Source organism: Balaenoptera ricei, chromosome 15, assembly GCF_028023285.1.
Source record: "Balaenoptera ricei isolate mBalRic1 chromosome 15, mBalRic1.hap2, whole genome shotgun sequence".
NCBI classification, from domain to species: Eukaryota; Metazoa; Chordata; class Mammalia; order Artiodactyla; family Balaenopteridae; genus Balaenoptera; species Balaenoptera ricei.
This window is the reverse complement of record NC_082653.1, coordinates 60,145,220-60,171,794: the sequence shown is the minus strand read 5'-3', so window position 1 is coordinate 60,171,794 and position 26,575 is coordinate 60,145,220. Positions and strand designations below refer to the sequence as shown.

Sequence of the window (26,575 nt, the reverse complement as noted above, 5' to 3'; positions counted from 1 at the left end):
TTCATAGGGTTTAAGGCCTGGACAGAAGAAAGGAAATATCAAGGGTGTCTGTGTGGTGATTCCCTGTTCACCTAGTAGGTAGGAAGTTAATTCACTAAGATCGGAAAAGCCAGAGGCACTTTCTTCTTTGTGGGTGAAGAAGGTAACTTCAGGGAAAATGATGATGGAGAATTGAAGCTTACTTAGCTCATGGAGTTTTAGAATTGACAGCGTTCCTGGGGTAAATTTAAGAGCTTCGCATTGACTTGCCCTAACCTTGATTCCAGGGAGGTTATTCGTAAAGGCTGCATTGATAGTTTTTAAAGTTATGTAAAAAATAACAATATTACAGAAAGCGTGAAAGATAAAGAAGATTATCAGGTATAATCTCACCCTGTGAACGAAACAACTAGCATCAGTTTTCCTTATTGGGCAGTTTTATCTTTTGTCATGGTGCCTGCTTTTTTATGAAATTGTAATCAGGGTACATATCATTTTGTCTCCTGATGTAGTCCCATTAATATTCTCATTGTGCTGTTTCATCAAAAACTATCATTCATGTGGAAACTGGGGATGTGGTTTCACCAGGAATCCAGGGGGAAATTGCCCTCTCTGATTCTGGGGGAGCAACCCAGCTCCCCAGTGGAAGGATTTTCCATTCTACAAATCACTGTAATTTGTAGTTATGCCATCTTTGAACCTGGCTCTCAGATTGTGGTCACTTTATCTTTGACTTGTGAAACAGACTGAATTTAGAAGATGTCATTTGAAAACATGTCTCTGAAATCTTTCCCTGTGAGCTTTGGTATTTCTGAACTGAGGGAGACTGAATCTGAATTTGTTTTGGGGTCCATTAGCCTAAGAACTTTAGTGTAATTTCTCACTTCCTTTCCCAAAGAGAGTTGGAGATCCCAATTTCCCCTTTTGTCTAAATTCTTCCTCCTTACTGACTGAGCGTTTAAGAAGCACCATTTGCCTGGGACGTTTTCTGGTGCCATAAACGGGTTAAATTACATTACAGCAAACACAGCGTCGCAGAATCTTTGTGTTTTAAAGATTGCTAGCCAGTGGCCTTTAGTTTAAGAATTTTGAACAATATTTGATTGGCTAAATGTAGAAGTCAGATAGTTCGTTAGGGTTTTTGAAATCAGGTTTCACTTGTGCTCACATTATTGTAAAGAACATTTTTCTCTAGAGACTGTGAAAGACCAGCTCTCTTTGACCTCCTCAGCTGGTTCTCCACCTTGTGTACAAACTAGACTGTTTTCTTAGGGGACCTGACAATTTGCATGTGTGTGTGTGTCCTTCTTTTGCTGAAGGAATGCCTTTTTTTCCTGGGGTCATTTCTGTGATGTATACTCGGAGCAAGATTCTTTTCTGGGGCCGGACGGTGGGGGCAGAGAGTGGAATTGAATAGTCTTCCTCTTTTTCTTCCTGAAAGAACTGATCTTAGAGGATTAAGTTGGTGGTGAAAAAGCTGCTTTATCTTCTCTCTGAAGGCTTTGCCCTTTTGTATGTTGATCTGATACCTAAATCTAGAAAACAGGAGGATATATTTTTAGAAGAGTTTATCACCTACCTGTGGTTAAAACCACTTTGTGAGAGTTTTAAAATCTATCTTAAGGGAGGGGGTACAGATCTGTGGCCGGGAATCAGTGTGCATTCAGCTGAGAGGTTTGGAGATTCATTAAACTCTAAGGCCCATTTGCTTAAATATGGTGATATCTATCTATCTATCTACCTACCTAAGTATCCATCCACTCATCCTCAGTGAGAAATAATAGAAACCCTGATCATCACCCCCGCCTCCACTTAACCTTTCCCATTTAACCAAAATACACTTGAGAAAAAAAAAAAAACTTAAAAAAGTAAACCTTAAAATTTTTTTTGTTTTTGTTTTTAAAAACTGAACTTGAATGCTTTTGAGTGAAGCCTGCCTGCTCCAGTTCATCTTATAGTTTAATTTTAGATTTGCAGGAAAGTAGCAGTTAGTGCAGGAGTTCTCATCTACCCCTCACCCAGTCGTCCAGTCTACCCCCCCCGCCCCCCCACAACATCTTACATCATCACCGCAGGACATTTGTCAAACTAGGAAACTGACATTGGTACCTCACTGTTAATCACATTCCAGATGTTATTTGGAGTTCACCAGTGTTTCCGCCAATGTCCCTTTTCTGTTCTAAGATCCCACCCAGGGTACCATACTGCATTTAATCACCCCATCTCCCAGTCTCCTCCGGTCTACTACGGTTTCTCAGTCTTTCCTTTCCTTGTTTTTCATGACTTTCTGGAGAGTACCGGGCAGAGATTTTATAGAATTACCCTCACATTGGGTTTGTCTGATGTTTTTTCTCATGATTGCACTGGGGTTATGGGTTTGGGGGAAGAAGGCCACAGAGATGAAGGGCTCTTTGCATCACATCACATCAGGGGGTACGTGATACCCACGTGACATTGCTAATGATGTTAACTTTTGTCTCTAGGTTAAGGTGGTGTTCGCCAGGTTTCTCCATTGTAGATAGTTACTCTTCTTCTCTTTTCCTAGACTATTCTTTAAAAGCAAGGTACTAAATCCAGTCCACACCTAGGAGAGGGAGGGGCTAGATTAAGCTCTACCTCCTGGAGGGAGGGGGCTTCTACACATATCATTTGGAATTCTTCTGTAAGGAAGATTTGTCTTCTTTATTTAGGAAATACTTCTCTAGTTATAAGATAAGTAAGTACTCGGGATGTAAATGTATAATAAAGGTAATTAATATGGCTGTACATTATAAATGAAACTTATTAAGAAAGTAAATCCTAAGAGTTCTCATCGCAAGGCACAGAATTTTTTTCCTATTTCTTTAGTGTTGAATCTTTATGAGAGGATGGCTGTTCACTGAACTATTGTGGTCAGCATTTCGTGATGTATGTAAGGCAAATCATTATGTTGTACACCTTAAACTTACACAGTGCTGTATGTCAGTTATATCTCAAACTGGAAAAGAAAACTACCCCCCAAAAATACACTCTTTCAAAGAACGTGCACTATAGATTCCCCCATCGTATGTGGGATATATATACGCCATATGTGTGCATGAAATCTCAGCTCTGCCAAGAGGTTGTCTGTGCATTGCTTTCTCTAAAGCTCTGGGGGATCCAGAGAAACATGGAAGATAGCCCTTCCCTGGAGGGGTGTAATGAGGTCCAGTTAGGGAAACAGAATCTAATTTGCAGACAGGAAGCAATTAGGACACAGGGGGAAGGCTTCTGTCATCCAGGGCTGGGTTGTACAGGATAGGCAAGGGGAAGCGGGGCATGCCTTAAAAGACTGCAGTAGCTAACGTTTACCACCCTGTTCTCACCTTAAGTCTTGCTAAAGGCAAGACTGTTCTATAATTTTCAAAGGTATGACAGTTATAAAAGCTACAGTCATCTGGACTATGGCCAGAATTGAGAAAATAAGCAAATAGGAGTCTCCCAAGTAACGCAGGTATTTATCATCAAGATAAATGCCCAAGCTTGTTTACTTTCCTCATGGGAGGCACCCAAGGAAACTAGTAATTCATACTTTACACAGAGTTCTTACACACTGGGTTCTGGTTTTCCAGTTCTCGGAAGCTTTGAAGCAGCAAATGGAGGAGTAGGATGGGGGCTGCCAGCAGCCTGGGGTATCACAGAACCACAAGATGGTGACACAAGCATTTCCCTTCCTCCCTCCCTCCCTCCCTTCCTTCCTTCCAATCTTCCTTCCCTCCCTCTCTCTCTTTCTCTCTCTCTTCCTTTCTTTCTTGACTTTAAGAAGGCAGAGAGAAATAATAGGGGATCACTTTAGAAAATGGTTAAGAGATTTTCAGGGGAGAGATATTGAAAAAGGGGCCTCGATCAGAATGAAGCAACACCAGAAGTTATGAGACTGGAGTTTTTGTTGTGTTGAGACGTGATCTGGGGAGAAGACCCCTTGGCTATGGGCCTTTGGGCCTTTGATGTGTGTTTATACTGACGGGGAGTTGTTGGATGGCTTCTGCTGTGGTTGCTTTCTCCTGGTATTCTAGGTTTTGAGGCTTATTTTTAGAATCTGAATTCTCCCTGGCAGGAGTTGAAAACTTTGGGGGGCTTTTCAAGTCGCTCTTGGGCTGCTGGTTAATGAAACAGAACCTGCGTGAGGGTCCCTCCCCAGAAGGTCCAGCCTGGTAGCCTGGTCCCCACCTCACCTGGGCCAGGCTCTTTGTTTTTTTTTTCTTGGCTGTGCTGTGCGGCATGCGGGTCCCCGACCAGGGATAGGACCTGCCCCCCTTGCAGTGGAAGCGTGGAGTCTTAACCACTGGACCGCCAGGGAAGTCCCAGGGCCAGGCTCTTGATGGCGAAAGTGCTCCTGTAACCCGACCCCACCCTCCTGGCCAACCACTGCTCACCCCCCCACAGGACACAGGTGTGCCTGCCTCTGTGTCTTCTGCCATACTGTTCACCCTCCTCCTGTTCTGCCCTCGCCTGTGTCCTTCTCTTGTCTTAGACCCTCCACTTGCCTTAGAATCTGGGCTCAGTTTCCCCTTTGCGTTTGCTCCCATATCTCCCCATGTTGGTTAACTTTGCCTCCCTAAATGGGTTCCTTAAGGCCAGTGAGGGAGGGTCCATGCCTCCCCAATCCCACATCCGCCATCAGCCTTCAGAACCTCCCGCCTGAAAAATGGATCATAGCATAAAATGTGAAGAGAAGAATTTTATTTTGGCCAATAGGATGTTAGTACAGATTTGGGGCTGATATAGCAGAAACGGTGGAGTGCACATCTTTTCACCAAAGAGAAGTAATCAGTAACTTTAATGATGACGTCATTTCACCCAGAGGTGGGAGGACAAGAGAGACCAACCTGGGGAGGGCAAATATGGGTTTGCAGAAGAGGCTCTTTTTCCCCATTAAAAAAAAAAGTTTTGGGACTTCTCTGGTGGCGCAGTGGTTAAGAATCCACCTGCCAATGCAGGGGACATGGGTTCGAGCCCTGGTCCAGGAAGATCCCACATGCCAGTTGCAGAGCAACTAAGCCTGTGCACCACAACTACTGAGGCTGTGTTCTAGAGCCCGTGAGCCACAACAGCTGAGCCTGCGTGCCACAACTACTGAAGCCCGTGCACCTAGAGCCTGTGCTCCACAGCAAGAGAAGCCACCTCCATGAGAAGCGCGCGCACCGCGATGAAGAGTAGCCCCCGCTCGCCACAAAAGAAAGCCCGTGCACAGCAACGAAGACCCAACGCAGCCATAAATAAATAAATAAATAAATAAATAAATAAAATTTATTAAAATAAAAGGTTTAATGTATTTTATTTTAAATTTCATTAATTTTAAAACTTATTTTATTATAAATATATCATAATTAATATAAATAATTAAATTATAATTAATGGATTATAGAACTGTAAATTTTTTAAGTTATAAATATGTTTAACTTATTAATTTTTTCTTAATTTAATTTTCTGATTATGTAATTATTGCTATGGCTCAGTATACAAAAGATCAACTTAGGGTATAAGAGTGAAAAGCATTCATCTGGCTGCATCCTCCAGTGCACCTCCCCCCTCTGCTTACAGGCAACCACTATTACCAGTTTCTTTGTTTCTTTTTTTTTCTTTTCTTTTTTTTTTCTTCTTTTTGGCCACATCATGCAGCAGTGAAAGCGCGGAGTTCTAACCACTGGACTGCCAGGGAATTCCCAGTTATCAGTTTCTTGTGTATCCGTTTGGAGGCATTTTATGCATATTTCACAAAGAAATACATACATCCTTCTTCGTTGTACCCAAATGATGGCCTATGACAATAAACACCATTTGGGCTTTTTTCATGCACTGATACATCTCGGAGATAACTACGTTTCTGCACATAAACTTCCTCATTCTGTCTTTTTTTTGGGGCTGCGTTGGGTCTTCGCTGCTGCGCGCGGGCTCTCTCTAGTTGCGGTGAGCTGGGGCTACTCTTCGTTGTGGTGCGCGGGCTCTAGGGCACGCGGGCTCAGTAGTTGTGGCACACGGGCTTAGTTGCTCTGCAGCATGTGGGATCTTCCCGGACCAGGACTCAAACCCGTGTCCCCTGCATTGGCAGGCAGATTCTTAACCACTGCGCCACCAGGGAAGCCCCCCTCATTCTGTCTTGATGGTTGCATACCATTCCCTTGTGTGGATGCGCCATAACTGGTCTACCCAGGCCTCTGCTGATGGACAATTAGGTGGTTTCTGGCAACATTGCAGTGAGTACCCTTGTGTGCTCATCATTTTGTCGCTGCACCCACGCATGGGGTCAGCTGTGATACAGATTCCTAGAGGAGGAATTGCTGGGTTAAAGGACTCATGCATGTTAAATTTTGGTAGATGCTTCTGTTGTGTGAGACTCAGGTTACCTTCCTACCGGCTCTGGGAGAGAGGCCTGTTCATCCACACCCAGGCCAGCTCTGTGTACGATCAAACCCTGCTCTTTGCCGGGGTGAAAATGGCAAATCTAATGATGGGTGAAAAAGATCTTGGTATCAGTTGTGGATTTTTTTAAACACAGACCTTTCGTTTTATTTATTTATTTATTTATTTATTTATTTATTTATTTAATTGACGTATAATCGATTTACAATGTGTTAGTTTCTGGCGTATGGCAAAGTGATTCCGTTATACATGTATATACATATTCTTTTTCATTATGGTTTATTACAGGATATTGAATATAGTTCCCTGTGCTATACAGCAGGTCCTTGTTATTTATCTATTTTGTGTATATTAGTGTGTACCTGCTAATCCCAAACTCCTAATTTATCCCTCCCCACCTTCCCCCCTTTGGTAACCATAAGTTTGTTATCTCTGTCTATCAAACCTTTCACTTTAGAATAGTTTTAGATTTACAGAAAAGTTGCAGAGCTGGTGCAGAAGTGCCCTACGCTCCATCCAGCCTCCCCTACTGTTAGCATCTTACATCATCAGGGTGTATTCGCCACAACTAAGAAACTGACATTGGTAACTTCCTGTAAACCAAGCTCCAGACTTTTTGAGTGTCACCAGTTTTTCCACTGGATTCCATTCCAGGGTCCAATCCAGGATCCTACCTTTTGTTCGGTTGTCACCTGTCATTCTCCTTTGGTCTGTGACAGTTTCTCAAACTTTCCTTTTTCCATGACCTTGGCTGTTTTGAGTTCTGGCCTGGTCCCCTGTAGAAAGTCACCCAATTTGGGTTTGTCTGGGGTTTTCTTGTGATGAGCCTGGGGTCAGGGGTTTCGGGGAGCAAGGCCACCAAGCCAGAGTTCCCTTTTCACTCCGTCAGATCAGCAGGTGTGTGATGTCCACATGACTTCTCACTGATGATATTAAGCTTGACCATCTGTCTCTGAGTCGCTTTAACTGTATCTCCCTGCTTTGGAGAGAGATAAGCATCTTTCTGTATGTGAAAACTGGGTTGGCTGGGGTGGGGGTGGGGTGGGGGGGAGCTGTCCAGGGGTGGGTCGTGGTCAGCATGATGGGTGTGGGGTTGAGGAGTTCGGGGGACCGTGGGCATTGCGTGCAGACTCCCCAAGTCCCCGGGGACCTGCTGTGGACGGGCTGACGGGGAGGCACAGCCCCTGAAGGTAGAGGTGCAGGGCCAGGCCAATGAGGCAGTCCTTCCAGAGGAGATGCCAGCAGCCTTGGGAGAAGAGGACAGGAAACGGGAAGTGGGCTTGGAGGGGTCATGGCCAAGGGAGGAAGGAGGCTGGTGGTCAGGGGTGAATCCGTGGACACGGAAGAGAAGCAGGGAGCCACAGGGGCTGAGGACCCAGGCTGAGGGAAGACAGGGGTTTTGTTTTTTACCTTTTAATAAGGAAAGATTTGAACCAACCTAGAGATCAGGAGAGAAGCCAGCTGAGAGGGCAGGAGTTGGCAGGAGGGGTCATTGTTGGAGCAAAGTCCCCTGGACGTGGCGGGACGTGGCGGGGTGGCCATACTCGTGGGCTTTAAGTGGAGTTTGAACCAGAGAAGGGCTCCTTCAGTACCGAGGGCGGGCGGACAGATGCCTGGGAGCTGGGGTGGGAGGTTGAGGGGCTCAGGTCTCTGATGGGGGGCACCTACCGTGGGAGGGAGAGAGCCCCCTTGGGAGTCTGCAGGGCCAGAGGGGGATTGGGCAACCTAGCTAGGAGGGGGCAGGTTTGTTTGCTCTGGCTGCTGTAACAAATTACAAGCCTAGTAGCGGAAATAACACGTTTATTATCCTACAGTCTGGAGCTCAGAAATCCAAAGTGGGTGTCACTGGGTGACACTCAAGGTGCTGCATTCCTCCTCGAGGCTCTAGGCTGGAATCCATCTAGCAGCCGCCTGCATGTCTTGGCTCGTGGCTCCGTGGGCCAATTTCAAAGCCAATGGGCCTCTTCTGTCTTTCAGGCCCTCCTGCTTCCCTATTCTAAGGACCCCTGTGGTTGCCTCAGGCCCACCTGGATCATCTTCTCATCTCAAGGGCCTTAACTTCATCACAGCTGCAGAGTCCCTTTTGCCATTTAAGGCATGTTGTGGGGATTAGGATGTGGACAGCTTTAAGGGGCATTATTCTGTCTGTGCACTGCAGGTGGGAGGGTCAGACTGTAGGGGGTTTGGACAAACAAGTAAAGGCGTGAAGGTAGAGGCCTCAGAACAGGGGCATGTGGTGTGATGGGGTCTGTGCTTGGGTCCTCCTGCCTCCTGGCAGTGAGACCTCTGTGTCACTGAGGGCAAGTGACCCCCTCCCCGGATTTTACTCTGCTTCCCTGTAAGTAATTAGAACTAATGCTTTTGTAGTGACCCGCGTGCCCAGTGTTCTGGGCACATCCAACTTGCAACACTGTGAAGGTGTGGGTACGATTGTTAGCCCATTTTCCAGATGAGGAAACCAAGGCACGGAGAAATGAAGCAACTCACCCAAGTTCACACAGCCTAGACGTGGCAGAGTTGGGATTTGAACCAAGGAAGTTTGGTCCCAGTTACTGCTGTTAAACATTCAACCTACCTTAAAATCCTATCGTCTTAATTTTCTTTGGACCTTTTTTGTTCCCCTCTCCGTGCCCCATCTGCTCACATTCTTCCATGTCTTCTCTTTTCTCCAAATCACTGTTGGGTATTCAGCAGGCCAGGTCGTGGTCCACGTCATTCCTACTGACCCCTGAGAGGTGGGTGGTGCCCGCCCATGCTTGTAAATGACAGGCGACACACACACAGGTGTTTCTGAAGACCCCACATGCGACCGTATCGGGTACCAGGCAGAGACATCCCACCTGTAACATTTCTGAGCTCAGTGGCCGTGGCCTTGCTTCTCCACCAGGTCGGTTCCTGATCAGAGCTGCCTGTGAAGCCCATGTGTCTTGTACAATTTGCCCAAGGAGAATACTCAGCATCGGGCATTACCTCTCTGGCCTCCTCCTCCTTTGCTTTTGGACCCTGCCTGCCTGTCGGTCATTTCACCAGAAAGGATTGGGAGTGGGAAGAAAAAAATCACCTGAGACTCCTTAAGCCCCTCATCTGCCAAGAGTCCCCCTTCCATCCGTGCTGGTTATAAGTAAGCACTGAGGGTGGAGACGTCGCAAAGGTGTGAACTCCGTCCCCCCCCCCCACTTCCACACGTGTCAGCAGCAGTTGCTGATGTTTATGGCATCTTGGGGTAGAAGCTCGTTAGAGCCTCTGAATTTTCTTGACACCCATGAGAAAAGATTGTCATTTTTGGAGAATGGTTGACACACCATCCATGTAGAACAAGTGGCTTCAGAGCCATGCCAAGGACCAGGTGATGAACATGGAGTGACAGGTGTTACTGAGTCTGGGCTGGTGGCAGCAAGGAGCCTGCTCATAAGTTCAGATCTTGGATGGATGGTGCAGCCGCAGGAAGCGCCTCCTTCTCACTCTCTTCTGAAACCCCAACCAGAACCAGCAGTGGTTGTTGGCAAAATTCAGGGGTGCCTTCTGCAGAGCCCGGGGATGAGCAGCCTCAGAAACTTGCATCAAAGAGTAAAAATGAACCGATCTTGAAGTTTAGAGACTGTGGCTTTTTTTGTCTCTGATTTTATCTTATTTGTGTTTGCTTGCCTCCACACTTCCCTTTTCAAGTTCTTTCCACCCACATCTTTTTTTTTTTTTCTTCAAAGGGTGTGAGGAGAGCCCTTCTTTCTTTTTTTTCTTTAATTAATTAATTAACTTATTTATTTATTTATTTTTGGCTGTGTTGGGTCTTCATTGCTGCGCGTGGGCTTTCTCTAGTTGCGGCGAGCGGGGGCTACTCTTCATTGCAGTGCGTGATCTTCTCATTGTGGTGGCTTCTCTTGTTGCGGAGCACAGGCTCTAGGTGTGTGGGCTTCAGTAGTTGTGGCACGCGGGCTCAGTAGTTGTGGCTCACAGGCTCTAGAGCGCAGGCTCAGTAGTTGTGGCGCACGGGCTTAGTTGCTCCATGGCACGTGGGATCTTCCTGGACCAGGGCTCGAATCCGTATCCCCTGCATTGGCAGGTGGATTCTTAACCACTGCACCACCAGGGAAGTCCCTCCACCCACACCTTGATCTTCTGCCTGGACATCACAGGGTGCCCTGTTGAGAAATACCATTCTCCCCAAGGAATTCTGGAGGAAACAAAGGATTCCAGACCAATTAAGTGATTCCCGTCCTGGAGCATATTTGGCCAAATCCTCATGTTACCTTGAGCTGAACTGCGAGGCCATCTGTTATCGAGGCCTGTTGCTAGTAACATCTTCCTATAAAAAAATACCTTTATTTTTGTCAGATTCTAAGTTGAAGCTCTTAGGGTAAGACCCTCCCATTTATGTCTGCTTCCGAATCTTGATGCCATCCAAGATGGGTCTTGGTGTCCTTTTTACACATAGGTATCCTTTTCTCCAAACATTTGTGGAAATATCGGGGTGACCAAATTGTCTTGGTCTTTGCCAGGGACTTTCCCAATTTAGGCACCAAAAATCCTGTATCCGGGAGAATCCCTCTGTCCTGGGCGAACTGGTATAGTGGGTTACCCTATGAAGCACCCATGGTGTTTTGAGCTTAGTTCTAGGTGCTGGGGATGCAGATTTTAATAATTTCAATCCCTGCCCTTAAAAGGCCCACAGACTGGTTAGGAAGACGTCTTAGACGAGAAAGGTGCCCTGTGACAAGTACAGCAGAGAAGCATATGTTAATGACAGCTAGCACGTGCTGAGGGCATATGTGTCTCTTGTTGCTCTGGGTCCTTTTCGCAAGTGGATTCATTTAATCCTCCCAAGACATGAGGAAGAAGCTGCCAGTGTGCTCATTTTACAGATGGGAAAACTGAGGCACCAAAGTCATGCCCAGGGGAACTTTGATGTGACCATAGGCTGTCTGGCTCCAGACACTGCACCCTTGATTTCTGCACTGTGTAGAGAGAGGTTCAGGAGGAATTAGTTCTCCTCTGGGAAAGCCAGAGATCACCTCTTGGAGGAGGTGACAGCCAAGCAGGGATATGATGGGTGAGAGGAATTTGCAAACCCATAGGAAAGGAAGGAAATAGGGGGCAAAGAGGAAAGAGCATGCTTGGGGCATGTTTGGGGACATCCAAGCCAGGCTGGAGACACATCAATTTGCAACTGTGGTGGGAGGTGACGTGAGAGGCAGTGTGGGGAGTTAGGGGTCCAGCATGTCCTGGGAACCCCCTCCATCCCAGGCAACTCAGGACCTTAGGTCACCTTAGTCGGGGGGCACGTTGGCCGGTGTCAGAAAGACCCCAATGGTCTCAATTTTAGGTAAACAGGCCACTGAATGCATTGAACTAAGGCTAGTGGTGGATTTGGAGGCTCAAATTGCAGGCCTTGGCTTGTGATATGGAGATGATAGATAACAGATTTCTAGCACTGCCTTTTTCTTTCTTTCTTTTTTCTTTTTATTAAGATAACATTCACCAAACATAAAATTCACCGTTTGAAAGTGTACAGTTCAGTGGCAAGTAGTGCATTCATAGTGTTGTGCAACCATCACCTTCATCCAGTTCCAGAACATTTTCATCACCCTAAAAAGAAACCCCATACCTGTTTCCTCCCAGTACCCTCTCCTCCCCACCCCCAGCTCCTGCACCATTAATTGGTTTTCTGTCTCTGGATTTACCTATCCTGGGCATTTCGTATAAATGGATGGAATCATACAATGATTTCACATCTGGCTTCTCTCACTTAGCATCATGTTTTCGAGGTTCATCCCAGCAATGTTTTGGAACCGCTGTATCAGTGATCGAGCTGGTCAGCCAGCCATCTCTAGGCTTCCCAGAAGTCAGGCCCCTGCCTCTGAATTTAGGATTCCAGGCAAATGCTGCCAGGCTGGGACCCCAAGTTATCCAGTGAACACCGGTGCAGGCTCAGACCGAGTACAATGACTCCCAGAGCTTGTGTGAGCGCCCGGAATAGCAGCTCCACCGGGGTGTTTCCGGGAATTCTAAGACTGGGCGTTTTTTTTAGGAACAAATCTGCTGCTGAAAGTGACTCAGAGTTTCTTCCTGTGTCTCGAGGTTTCAGGATCAATTCATTAATCTCAGCTCAAGGTGCGAAGATCACTGCGCCCACCAGCGTGGCTTCTCTCCAGGATTTTGAGGGCTTTTTGCTACTGTCTTTCAACAGCGATATTAAAAAGCCTGCTCTGAGACTCGGTTGGCATGGCCTTTGCCTTTTCTTCCCTGGGAGCTGCAGCAGGTGGCAGAGATATCCCAGCCCCCCACTGCTGCTTGAAGCAAATGTGGCATCTCAGAAGTTCTGAGATCTCCCCTTCGTTGCTTGTGTCCCCCAGGCGAGCAGGAACTGCTCTGTGGATATCTACCTTTGGCAGATCACTGACCTCCTGGACGCCTGATTCCCATGAAAGAAGTAGATCGTTTTGAACTGCAAAGTCCTCATGACAAAATTAGTTGGAGTCCATAATGGGCAGGTAGTTTTTTAAATCTCGTCTTGGGTGTGTGGTGTGAAAGTCTGTGTATATGCATCTTCACGGGTGCTAGGGAGGCAGAGAGAAAGGGGGTGACCTGTCGCCTCGGGCTCAAATGTGTTGCTTCCACTGAGAATTGATTTTCCTTTCACGTTTCATTGGGGGGGTCAAAGTGTGCAAAACGAGCTGCTGATTGTGTCTGGATCTCCCAGCCTGGGAGGTATTTTGATGAGGTCTAAAGAGCTCCAGAGTCTGAGGGGCATGGGTTCAAACCACTCCCTCTGTGTAAATTTGGATAAGCCGCTCAACCTCTCTGGGCCCCAGTTTTTTCATTTGTAAATCGGGTTGATGACAACAATAATTCCTGACTCAGTGGTGTGGGAATGACATGGGATGATGCATGTAAGGGCGTGAATTACAGGGCCCTCTGTGGTAAAGTAAGAGCCCGTTTGGTTCATCTTAATGCAGTTGTGAATCTGGAATGGGGTGCGGAGTAGCAGTTGTGAGATGAGTAGTAGATTGTGCTCAGGCCAGGACCTCTGGACTCTGAGATGCCAAAATAAGGCGTAACCAGTCTGGTTATTTGGAACCCCTGAGCAACCTTTACTTTCTTCCTGGAGTGAGGGAGGACCCAGCAGATTCAAGACCCAGAGGAGTGATGGGTGCAGGAGGAAGTGGATGCCAGCCCAGCCCTGCTTGGCCCCAGTACAACAGAAGGGAGTGTCCCTCCGTCTGATCACCCTACCCCTTCCTTGTGGGGATCACCCTACCCCTTCCTTGTCCACCTCCCTTCCTTGTGGCTCACGAGATTAAGTTGCGAGAGGGCTGGGCATGCGTGGAAAAGAACACGCAGATGTAAGGGATCCTAGGACTTGCTCCGTAAAAGGTTCAAAACTGAGTTCGGACGATTGCATTTCTGACACCAAGAAAGGAGGAGTCATATTTTAGAAATACTCAATGAATAAATGTGGGTGATTGGCGAAACTCACTGGGCCCAACTACCTCTTTCCAAACAGTGAGTTCTCACTGGGGATCCAAGGGAATGAAAATTGGTTCTTGGGGGAGGGGAGAGGTGAAAAAAATCTGAAATATTACAGTGGTGTTTGGCCCTCCAAAACTCAACCCTGCCCAACAAAATCTTATTCCTTAGTATTTAATTTTTCTTGTTAGGTAGAAATTAAATTATATTCAAGTTAATTACTTGAATTTAAATATAATTTAATTTTTTTCCTTGGGGGCCAGGGGTAGGAGGGGCGGGAGGGAGGCAGCTATAATGAAAACAAGATTGGGAAATCCTGTTTAATACTGGGTTCAGTGAATAAGCTACTCCCAGACTCATTCCCTTAGGCCTGCCCAGGAATAAATATCCGTGTAGCCCTCACTGCCCATTTAAGAGAATATCTTTCACCCAGCGAATCGTTGAGTCTTAGAACAAGGGATGTTTTCAGCTACGGACCCCAAACTTCCAATTGGCATATTTACGGATGAGAGAGTGGGGCCCAGGATCATGCAGCTGGTCATGGGCCAATTTCCAAGTTCAAGCCTGGTTCTTTTTTATTGATTGATTGATTGATTGATTGATTGGCTGTGTTGGGTCTTCGTTGCTGCATGCGGGCTTTCTCTAGTTGCGGCAAGCAGGGGCTACTCTCTTTGTTGCGGTGCGCTGGCTTCTCACTGCGGTGGCTTCACTTGTTGCGGAGCACGGGCTCTAGGCGCACAGGCTTCTGTAGTTGCGGCACACGGGCTTCAGTAGTTGTGGCTCGTGGGCTCTAGAGCGCTGGCTCAGTAGTTGTGGCGCATGGGCTTAGTTGCTCCGTGGCATGTGGGATCTTCCTGGACCAGGGATCAAACCCGTGTCCCCTGCATTGGCAGGTGGATTCTTAACCACTGTGCCACCAGGGAAGCCCAGCCTTGTTCTTCTTGCATCAGGAATGCATCTCTTCATGCATCAGAAATGCCTCCTTTTCCTTTTCTGTAACCAGTGGTCACGATTCGGCTACCTAACATTTGGCCCCAGTGCAGCGTGGAAAGGCAGGGCCTCTGGTTCGAGAAGTGTTTGGAATTTCAAGATGGCGGCAGCATTCAACCGAGCTTGGGGGGCCCTTCTGCGTGTAGGGCCCCGTGGGACTACACGGGTCACATGCTGGTGAGGTCAGCCCTGGTCACATTTTCCATATTTAAAAAAAAGGGGTTTGGAATGCCTCTCTCTGCATTTGGAAGGAGCTAATAAAAGAGTCATTCTGAGATGGTGGAAACAGAAATCTCCAGCCCTTAGCATTTTCTCGATTCCTGCGGGGGCAGGTGGAAGGTGGGTGGAGAATCGCCTTCAATGTGTCCTTTTCAATTGACAGTCGAGAAAAGCCAGTCTCAGGGGCTTAATAAGAAAGTTAAACAACTGGGGAGGGAGGAGGGAGACCCCCTTGTTTGTTCCTTTATTTTCCCCCACAAAGCTCCCCGTAACTGTGGCAACCTGGGTTCTGCAGAGACTGCACCCCAGGCACCCAGCGCCACCAAAGGATTCTCAAGGCTGTGCTTTTACGTGGCAAAACTGTGGCTTTTCTGTTTTGTTAAACTAAAAGACGCTTTCCTGTGGTTTCCAGTTTGTCCCAGAAAAATGGGTCACAAGTATTAGATGGAATTGTGCTAGTGCCTCAGCACACAGGCGGCGGCGGCTCTGGAGGGATGCAGGGTTCTCCGCTGACAGTGGAGCGTGTCTGTGTGTCTGTGTGTCCACATGTGTGTCTGCCCTTAAGAATTTCACATTGTGGGGGTGAGGAGGGGGGTGTGGAGGCCAGGTGAACAAATCCTTTCTGGAAGGGTGGCTTAGTGGCTGGCTAGGTGGGCCTCCTGCCCCTGGGGGAAACCAAATTAAAAAGAAATGGGGGTGGGGAGAGAAAAGGAAAAAGAGAGGGAGAGAAATGGGATTGACTGAAGTGGCATTTCCTGGCCTGGGGCCTGGGGCCTGGGGGAAGGCAAGCTGTGGAATTTATTTAGAAAGCTTTCAAAGCAGCTGGTTATGTGTTTTCCTTCCCTCCCTCCCTCCCTCCATCCCTCCCTCCCTCCCTCCCTTCCTTCCTTCTTCCTTCCTTCCTTCCTTCCTTTCCTTAAACCATTCTAGACTGTTGCTCTTGTTCTTTTCAGAATTATGACCGTGTTTATGTGGCTGTTTGATCCAAAAGGAATGTTCCCGAGAGAGAGTGTCCTGAAGTTCCAGAAAATAGGATGTGACCACAAGAAAGATGACGATGGTCAATTAAAACAGGGGCAGGGGTGGGTAGACATTAATTTCCAGAACCAGAAGCTCAGGCCCTTCCTTCCTTTAGATGTCTTGGCAAGAACCCCGCCTCCCCCCAGCTTCCTAACACCTGTGTGTTCGCTCTCAGCAGCACGATTCACAATCTCTGAGTTTCTTGCCTTTTGGAGGAGAGAGGCAATGGTTTGACCGGAACTATTTGCAGAATTTGGGGCACCCCAGGACCTTCTGTTTCCCCTCCCGAAGCACTCCGTTTGCAACCACAGCAAACTGTGCTATTTTAGGCTTTCTGGACACATGGTGCTTTCTGCTCTTGTGGGGTTTTTTATATGACTCAGTTTTCATAATAAATCGTGTAGGCAGCTCTGGGTCTGCCTTTCCTGAGACAGGAAGGGACAGTGAGTCCTTGACGTTCTGCACGGATGTAAATTACCCGGGAGCATGAGGCCGTGTTTCCCCAGCTGAAGTCTCCTCCAGCCCAGTGCACGGATGTGGGGAGGTCCTGGGGCCAGCCGGGAGGGGACAGCAGCCAGTGTTGGAGGTGAGCCTGGTAGAGAGGCATCCTGGGGCTGATGTTTGTGGCCGGTCTTCCCTCCTACTCTGCGTTTCTGTTCCTGTGGGACAGAGGAAATTGACACAGTTCTATACCTTAACCACTTTTCACAGTCCGTCTGTTTTAAACCCTGAACCTGTTTTCACAAAGATGTTCTGGGGTCAACCCCCCACTGTAGACCGGTGTGTAGTCTCTCCCCCCAACCCTGGGCCTTCCACCCACACACAGGGGCCTTCCGAGCTTTGCTTCTTGTTTCCCTTCCAGACCTTCTGCTTCATCTACCCTGTCTAGGGTTGGACCTTTCCTTTTCTCTATAACCTTCCATGGCTCCTGTCCCATAGAACCAGAAAGTGAGCCACATAGGCAATTTAAAATTGTTTAGTAGCCACATTTTAAAAAGTAAAAAGAAACAGGTGAAATGAACTGGAACAACATATTAACTCTGGCTATCTAAAGTATTATCATTTCAAACTAGAGGCGATATAAAAAATTATGAACGAGGTGTTTCACATTAACATTTTAAAAATGCTTTGAAATCAAGGTGTATTTTACATTGACATCATATCCCAAACTGGATGCTAAAATTTTATCAAAAACATTTGATCTTGATTCAGAGTTCCTTAAATTTGCTGTTGAAAAAGTAGATTCACATACCTAAGGAGTCCCAGACTTACATAAAAATGTTCCAGTAAATGAATTGTGTATTCGATTTTCTTTCTTTCTTTTTTTTTTGTGGGATCTTAGTTCCCCAACCAGGGATTGAACCCGGGCCCTCAGCGGTAAAAGCACGGGATGCTAACCACTTGGACCGTCAGGGAATTCCCTGTATTCGATTTTCAATTTAAATAAATATAATTTAACAATTCAGTTCCTCGGACGCATTTCAAGTGTTGGGCAGTGTGGTGTGGTCGCTGGCGACCATATTGAACAGCCCACATAGAGACCATTTCCATCCTTCTGGAAAGTTTCCCTTGGACAGCCCCAGGCTTATAGAATGAGGTCCAAACATCTCCATAGGACTTTCACAATTTTCTAGAACCCAGCTCCAACCTATCTGGCTTTATTTATGGATTTTGTTTTATGCATGGTCATTTTCCCATGCCTCTCTTTCCACTTTGAAAGCCCTTTCATCTCTTCCCCCAGAGAAATCTCCTCTTTCGGGCTGGGCTGAAAGGCAGAGCGTCCTTGAAGGATTCTCCCCTTCTCCCCGCAGCAGAATGAATCGATTCTGCTTCCCACGGGATCTAGAAGTGGAGGCATGGTGCGTGGGAAGCAGCACAGGCCCGGCCAAGCCCCTGGACCGTGGCTCGCTGCCCCCGGAGCTCCGTGCCCCGTTTCTCCTGAGACAGGTTTGAATGGATCTTCTAATGCAGCGTTAGCCCTGCCCCATTGGAAAAACAGAAGCAGACAAAGGACGGCACTGTGTCCTTCTCCAGCTGCCCGGGGGCTGCCGAGCATGGGACCGCAGACAGGAACACACCCTGGGTCCAGGCCATGTAATTCTAGGCGGGCATAAGTTCTGCAGGGAAAAAAAACCCGGTTCTTTGCCCTCACAAAAGGAAATATGTGCCTGGCTGCTCTGATTCTCACTTTTCAAAATGAGAACTGGTTGGTTTGTGCGTCCCTGTGTGTGTTTACTTTTTGAAAACTATAACGTATATACAGAAAAGGGCACATAACTTAATCTTACGACTCGAATTTTCACAAAGTGGACTTTCCCGTGTAACCACCCCCAGATGAAGAGAACGTGACTAGACACCCTCACCCACCAGCCTCTTCCAGACTCTCCTTCCCCTCCCAAGAGTAACCGTTTTCTTAACTTACACCCCCAAGATTCCTTTTGCCTGCTTCTGGACTTCAGGTACATGGCATACACGGTGCGGGTGTCTTGGCATCTGGCTTGTTTTGCTCAGTATTTGCCATAGTTTGTGGTTGGCTTTTGAAGGCCGTTGTCTTTTCCGTCACTTGAAACACTGATAGTAAAAACTGCAGTGGTTAATTTAAAAAAAAAAGAAAAGAAAAGAAAAAACACTAGCTATGAAAGCCAGGTCTTGGTTGGGTGATGGTTTCAAGTGTGAAATTTATGTTCACATTTGGCTGATGTTTGCCCTGGGGATTTGGGTAATTTTCTCTTGTCATTATCTACCTTCTTTCTTTTTTTTTAATGGAAATGCAAAGGGTGAGCAATACCCAAGGCAGTCTTTTTTTTTCTTTTGGCCACTCCACTCGGCATGTGGAATCTTAGTTCTCCAATCAGGGATTGAACCTGTAGTGGAAGCGTGGGGTCTTAACCACTGAACCGCCAGGGATGTCCCCCTACCTTTTACCTTTATGTAGGGAATCTCTTGTTAAGGTTCTCATTCTTGGGTCTGGAAGGGATGATGTTAACTCCCTTTCTGGCTTTTGGACAAGACTGGACACAGGTCATTTCCTGATTGTCTTTTGTCAGTTAGAAAATGAAAGAAATTCAAAAAGATACATGTCCCACAATGTTCATTGCAGCACTATTTACAATAGCCAGGACATGGAAGCAACCTAAATGTCCATTGACAGATAAATGGGTAAAGAAGATGTGGCACATATATACGATGGAATATTACTCAGCCATAAAAAGGAACGAAACTGAGTTATTTGTAATGAGGTGGATGGACCTAGAGTCTGTCATACAGAGTGAAGTAAATCAGAAAGAGAAAAACAAATACCAGATGCTAATGCACATATATGGAATCAAAAAGCAGTACTGATGAAACTTGTGGCAGGGCAGGAATAAAGATGCAGACATAGAGAACGGACTTGAGGTCACAGGAGGGGGAGGGGAAGCTGGGACTAAGTGAGAGAGTAGCATTGACATATATACATTACCAAATGTAAAATGGATGGCTAGTGGGAAGCAGCCGCATAGCACAGAGAGATCAGCTCGATGCTTTGTGACGACCTAGAGGGATGGGATAGGGAGGGTGGGAGGGAGGCTCAAGGCGGGGGGCGGAATATGGGGATATATGTATATGTATAGCTGATTCACTTTGTTGTACAGCAGAAACTAACACAACGTTGTAAAGCAATTATACTCCAATAAAGATGTTTTTAAAAAAAAAAGAAAGATTGAGGGTGGAAAAGAGAGATGGGAAGATGTCAATTGAATTTTTGTTTTTAATTAATTTATTTATTTATTTTTGGCTGCGTTGGGTCTTCGTTGCTGCACACAGGCTTTCTCTAGTTGCGGCGAGCCAGGGCTACTCTTCGTTGCGGTGCGCAGGCTTCTCATTGCGGTGGCTTCTCTTGTTGCGGAGCATGGGCTCTAGGCATGGAGCACGGGCTCTAGAGCGCAGGCTCAGTAGTTGTGGCGCACAGGCTTAGTTGCTCCGCGGCATGTGGGATCTTCCCGGACCAGAGTTCGAACCCGTGTCCCCTGTATTGGCAGGTGGATTCTTAACCACTGCGCCACCAGGGAAGCCCCTGTCAATTGAATTTCTGATCTGGTGTCTTCTGGTTTTGCTTTAGGTAAAATGTCTGCTCCAGGATCCTACCAGGCGGCTGCTGGACCTTCCTCGGTGCCAACTGCGCCCCCATCCTATGAAGAGACAGTTTCTGTTAACAGTTACTACCCCACACCTCCAGCACCCATGCCAGGGCCAGCCACGGGGCTCATGACGGGCCCGGATGGGAAGGGCATGAATCCGCCTGCGTACTACACCCAGCCAGTGCCCGTCCCCAATGCCAATGCAAGTACGTACGGCCTCCCGGGCCCCCTTACCTCTCCTTGGCCCTCCGCCCTGGGACTCCGTGAGAATCAGGAGAGTGGCCGTAGTGACTGTGCCCCAGAGTCTAAGCAAAGTGCCAGTAAGTCCAACTTTCCCCCTTGTCCTGAAATTTCACATCTAGTCTTGGGTTCCAAGTCAGTGAGGCTTTTGGCTTTTCCATAAGAAAGCACAGTTTATGAACTTTCCCACGTCCACCATAAACTGAGCCTCTGGTGTTTATCACAGAGGCACAACCAACCATCCCGGAGAAATTTGGGAATGGGAGTTTGCTTTTGGGAGCTCCTGCCCTTCCTGCTGAGGCTTGGCGGGAGAACCCCTGCCCCGAGGCCAGGGCTGGAGCAGGAGAGGGAGAGGATGTAGCCGTGAGTGAGGAATGGGTGAGCTGAAACCCACCCCCAGCCCAACATTAGTGCAGGTGACTCCCCTGCCTTCCGGCAACTTCTTCATGTCCTTGCCCTTTGGTACTTCCTGCTGCCCACCTGCACCCAGGTATGTAGCTGATTCAGTATTACAAGCAGCTCAGAGAGCGGACCTGTGAGTCAGACTGCCTGGGTTCACCAGCCTCCTTGTCCCTCGGTTTCCCCATCTATAAAATGGGGCCCATCAAGTACCTACAGCCGGGGGCTGTTAAGATTAAATAAGGTTCTGTGAGTAATCATTGGATAAATGTGAACTATTGTTGTCATTGTGCTCAAGTGACTTCGACTCCTTGAGATGGAAGAGGACAAGATAACGACTTCAGACTATTTTAGATCACACTCTGATCAATAAATAACTCATTCTTGCACCCCAAATAACCCTTATTAAAATTTACGTGTAAGTGCTAAATTATGCTTTGATGCTGGCTCTTCTGCAGGGGGCGGGGGCGGGGGTGCTTTCTAGGTCTTTCTGGGAATATTGTCTGGTTAGCTCTGGGTAGCAGTTCATGTCCCCTAATACATAGATCACAGAAATGGCATTTCAATAACATAAAAAAGAAGAGAAAAAAGTCACTTTGACAGAACTACGAGCTTAAACAACTTTGCCGAAAACCAAAAGAACGTGCTAAGCTCTGAGAGCTTTGTGATTTCCATCACCCGAGGTGCTCTTCTGATGCTTGTGGATGTCCGCGCATGTTTTTCACATAGTTTTCTCTTTTTAGCATGATTTCGTATACTCACTGCGTGTATCAATATGGTCCCCCGACTTGTAAAGAACTGGGCCAGTATCCCCTGGCTTGGTAAACGCCAGCCTTATTACTGGGCATTGGAGTTTGCTAAAGAGACCGTGTGAAATGCAGGCTTGTTTATGGAGGATTCACTCTGTACCAGGCACGGGGTGAGGTTCTTTACTGCCTTTGTCCCATTTAATCCTAGCGACAACCCTTATTATTCCATTTTTTAAAAAGCAGCTTTATTGAGATAGAATTCCCATACCATAAAGTTCACTCTTTTAAAGTATACGATTCAGTGGTTTTAGCATATTCACAGAGCTGTGCAACCATCAGCACTAATTCCAGAACATTTCCATCACCCCAGAAAGAAACCCCCGTCACCCTCCATCCCCCAGCCCCTGGCAACCACTAATCTACGGACGAAGAAAATTGAGGCTAAAACCCATCACATCACTGTTTCTGAAATTACCATCTGCAGACCACCTTCACAGAACCACTCAAGAGCTTAAAAAGCGGTTTGGGGACCCTGCCCCAGACTTGCCGAATCAGACAGTCTTGAGGGCAGGACCCGGGAATCTGCATTCTCAATAAGCTCCGCACTTGAGTCCAGAGACAGTTGAGTTTGAAAGCCTGGTGGAGCTGGGCCAAATCTCCTCCAGAAACACACAGTCCTTTCCCCCATCTCGTGTGTGGAGGTTTCCAGAGCCCCTCAATTGGTAATTCTGGAAATCTGCCACTGTTTTCTCTTCTTCCCTTTTTGTCATTTTTCTCCCTCCTCACCCATCCCCAGTTTTTTTTTGTGTGGTAAAATAACACATAACATAAGATTGATTACCTTAAGCATTTCTCAGCGTACAGTTCAGTGGCATTAAGTACGTTCACATCTTTGGGCAATCATCACCACCTTCCATCTCTTTTACATTATACAAAACAAACTCTATACCCATTAAATGGCAACTCCCCCTTCGCTCCTCTCTCCCAGCCCCTGGCACCCACCATTCTACTTTTTATCTCTATGAATTCAACTACTCTAGGTGCCTCCTATCTGTGGAATCAACAGTATTTGTCTTTTTGTGACTGGCTTGTTTCACTTAGCCTGATGCCCTTAAGGTCCATCCATGTTATAGGATGTGTCAGAATTTCCTTCCTTTTTAAGGTTGAATAATAACCCGTTGCATGGATGGACCACATTTTGTTCATCCATTCATTTATGAATGGACACTGGGTTGCTTCCACCTCTGGGCTCTTGTGAATAGTGCTCTCCTGAACATGGGTGAGCAAATATCTGTCGAGATCCTGCCGCTACTGTTTTGCATTTAATGAATGTCTTCCTCGTTTACTGATTGGCCGGTTTGTTCTGTTCCTTCCATCAGTCGCTGTGCAGACAGTCTACGTGCAGCAGCCCATCTCCTTTTTCGACCGCCCGGTCCAGATGTGTTGTCCTTCCTGCAACAAGATGATCGTGACTCAGCTGTCCTATAATGCCGGCGCCCTCACCTGGCTCTCCTGCGGGAGCCTGTGCCTGTTGGGGTAAGTCTGGGGTCCACTCAGACCCCGGGCTCTCCCGAATTCCTCTCTTGTAGGATTTCTCAGCCTCAGCACCTACTTCTGTGTTGTGGGGGCCTGTCCTGTGCCCTGTAGGATATTGAGCAACATCCCTGGTCTCTACCCACTAGATACCAGGAGCTCCCCTGCCCCCGTTGTCATAACCAGAAATCGTGCCCAGTTGAGAACCACTGCCCTCGAGCATATCAGCCCCTGGAAGCTGCTGTCCCATCATTTCTTCTCAGACCACTCCTGGAAGCTGCTGTTCCATCGTTTTCTTCTCAGACCACTCTCTGCGTGTAGGGACAAGCATAGCAGCCATTTGTATCTGTGTACAGCGATACCCTTGGGGATTTCTTTTTCTTCTAGAATTTCATGACCTAATTAATAATGTTTGTTTGACTCTCAGAGAAGCTTTAAACATTCTATACATTAAAATACTTTATAGTCATCTCTTCAAAACTTCTTATCCTTTTAGGACCCCCAGTAGTTTTCTGTTGCCTACACAAGGAGAGTGTGTAAATATTTATGTCTGCACCAAGGGTATTATGTTGAAAGAGATAATACTTTCTGTTCTGGGAGAAAGTTGAGGAAGCACCATTTAATTTTTTTTTTCCAAACAGATAAAGGCAGCCTCCTTATTCCTGGCCATGCAAGTCACTCAGAAAACCATAAGTGCTCCGTTTTCTTCCTCGAAGGAAACCGTGTTTGTGTGTTTCTTTTCAGATGCCCTTGCCTGGCTCTTTCCTCATTATCTGCTCGTGACTTAGGTGGAGGGGGAATCATCGTTCTCTTCCTAATTTTGAAGAGAGGCTCAAAGCCCCTGAGAGCTTAATTAACTTCCTTGAGGACTTGCATTCAGTGGGGAAGAAAAGAGACAGAAAACATTACATAAAAATTCATCATCCTTTGGACATTCCTGTTAAAACTAACTTTTGTCTTTGAAATCAGGGAAGGACAAAAATGGAAACTTTTATCGAATATTGGCCACTGGCTTTCAAATTGAGGCAGCTTTTTCTATCCGTTCCTCCTTTTCTTCCTTAAATGCAGTACTGTGTGTTCAGATCCTGCCTCTCACAGCTGTGTGGCTCTGGACAAGTGACTTCACCTCTCTGTGCTCCAGTTTCCTCATCTGTAAACTGGGGTGTACTAATGCCCACCTCCGGGGGTGTTGAGGATAAAGTAGGTGGTTGTGTGTGTATTGCCTCTTGCAGCCATGCCCGCACTTGTCAGGCGGGAGGTTAGGATGATCTCTAAATGCACTGGCTGCCCTTATTTGAACTCAGGTAAGCTTAGGCAATAGGAAATTCCATTCATGAGATAGTTTTCTCATCAGGATATTTCCTGATTCTGCTTTACATAAATCAGTGTCTTCCTGTAAAATGTTGATTTTTTTTTTTTTAAACTATGTGTTTTGGCAAACTTTGGTTGTAAGGCTGTGGGGTGTTTTCTGACACTGGCCAAGGCTCCAGCGCCAGCTGGGTGTCCAGTGTTTCAGTTCAGCTCTGACACTACCTGGAGTTGGTGCAGACCCCACAGCTTAAGGGCTCAGTCCCACAGACTGCCCCCCACTTCAGATGCCAGTCACAAGTCGTAGGTCCCCTGTACTTCTGACCAATCAGGGGTCCTGCTATCCCCTCTTCAGGTTTGATAATATGCTAGAATGAATGGCTCACAGAACTCAGAATGGCACTTTACTTACATTTACAGGTTTATCATACAGGAGACAGACAGATGGACAGCTAGGTGAGGAGGTAACAGGGCGAGATCCAGATGGGTCCTGAGTGCAGGGGCTTCTGTCCCCATGGAGCTGGGGTACACCACCCTTCTGGCACATAAATGCCGGATTCACCAACCCAGAATCTCTCCAAATTAGCTGTTCAAGTGTTTCTATAACCCGGCCCTCAGCCCCCCATTCCACCCCAGAGGTCTGTAGTTGAGGTTGAAAGTTCCAGCCCTCTGGTCACTTGGTCTTTCTGGTGACCAGCCCATCCCGAGCCTGTCTAGGGACCCACCCTAGTCACCTCATTAGCATAAACTCAGGTGTGAGTGAAAGGGGCTCTTTGTGAATAACAGAAGACACTCCTGTCACTCAGGAAGTTCCACGGGTTTTGGAGCTCTGTGCTGGGAACCAAAGACCAAATATATTTCTTCTTACACCTCAGGCTGTATGGAGGTCCTGCCTGCGTGCGCTGATGATGGATTATGTAGGTTAAGAGACGTGATTTGTGGAAATTTATATGATTGTTGCTGTGAGAAGCAGGCTCTCTGTATGGAAAAGTGATCAGTCCAAGACAGGAGTCAGCAAACTACAGCCCAGGGGCCAAATCCAGCCTATTTTAAGTTCTATTGGAACACGTCACGCCCTTTATTTACGGATTATCTGTGGTTGCTTTCATGCTCCAATGACAGAACAAGACCCATGTAGCCTGAAATACATACTCTCTGGCCCTTTACAAAAGAAGTTCACCGATTCCAATCTAACACTTTGAAAGATGCCTAAATGTCCCAGGACTTGATAATACACCCAGAGCAGTCTGTCTGTGGGAGCAGCCTTGGCAATGGTTGGGATCTTAGTTCCCCAGGGCTGCCATAACAAATTACCACAAACCTGGTGGCTTAAAACAATAGGAATTTATTCTCTCCCCATTCTGGAAGCCAGAAGTCCAAAATCAAGGTGCCATGTTCCTTCCGAAGGCTCTAAGGGCAGAATCCTTCCTTGTCTCTTCTAGCTTCTGGTAGTCCGGGTGTTCTTTGGCTGTGGCTGCATCACTCCAATCTCTGCCTCTGTCTTTACGTGGGCTTTGTCCCTCTTTGTATTTCTGTGTGTCCTTTTCTCTTCTTATCAGGATCCTGGTCTTTGAGTTTAAGGAGCCCACCCTCATAATCCAGGAAGATCCCATCTTGGGATCCTTAATTACATCTGCAAAGACCCTTTTTCCAAATAAGGTCACGTTTATAGGTTCCGGGGATTAAGACTCCGACATACCTTTCTGGCGGCTATCGTCCAAACGACTACAGTCTGTAACCCTCTCCATGTGTGGCCTTTTTTCTTCTAGGTGCATCGCGGGCTGCTGCTTCATCCCTTTCTGTGTGGACGCCCTGCAGGATGTGGACCACTACTGTCCCAACTGCAAAGCTCTCCTGGGCACCTACAAGCGTTTGTAGGACTCAGCCAGACCCGAAGGGAGCCGTGTGCTGCAGGAAGGCCTTTCCAACTCTCGCCCAGCCCCGCCCCTGGTGAAGGCTCCATTTTGGTGCTCTCATCTCTCCAGGGTCTCCACCTTCGTGTCTTCTTTTGGGGGGAAAATATCGCAAAAATAACACACCTCCAAACCCCAGAAATTGCTGCTTGGAGTCGTGCACAGGACATGCAAAGACATTCTCCTTGAGTGCTGGTTCAAGGGTTTCCTGCCTCCCCGTCTGTGACCCCAAGTCATCCCATCCAACTGTGAGCATTGTGCC

At 47.1% G+C, this 26,575-nt stretch overlaps 1 protein-coding gene across 1 annotated transcript in view; it reads left to right on the top strand.

The window, feature by feature from the left end:
* Nucleotides 1-26,370, top strand: part of LITAF (lipopolysaccharide induced TNF factor) — a 29,176-nt gene extending 2,806 nt beyond the window's left edge. The window contains exons 2-4 of the mRNA XM_059897770.1: nt 20,153-20,377; nt 22,939-23,095; nt 26,170-26,370. Of these exons, the coding sequence (XP_059753753.1) occupies nt 20,158-20,377; nt 22,939-23,095; nt 26,170-26,278 (486 nt within the window). The 5' untranslated portion in view covers nt 20,153-20,157 and the 3' untranslated portion in view covers nt 26,279-26,370. The remainder of the gene's footprint in view (nt 1-20,152; nt 20,378-22,938; nt 23,096-26,169) is intronic.
* Nucleotides 26,371-26,575: the final 205 nt, after the last annotated feature.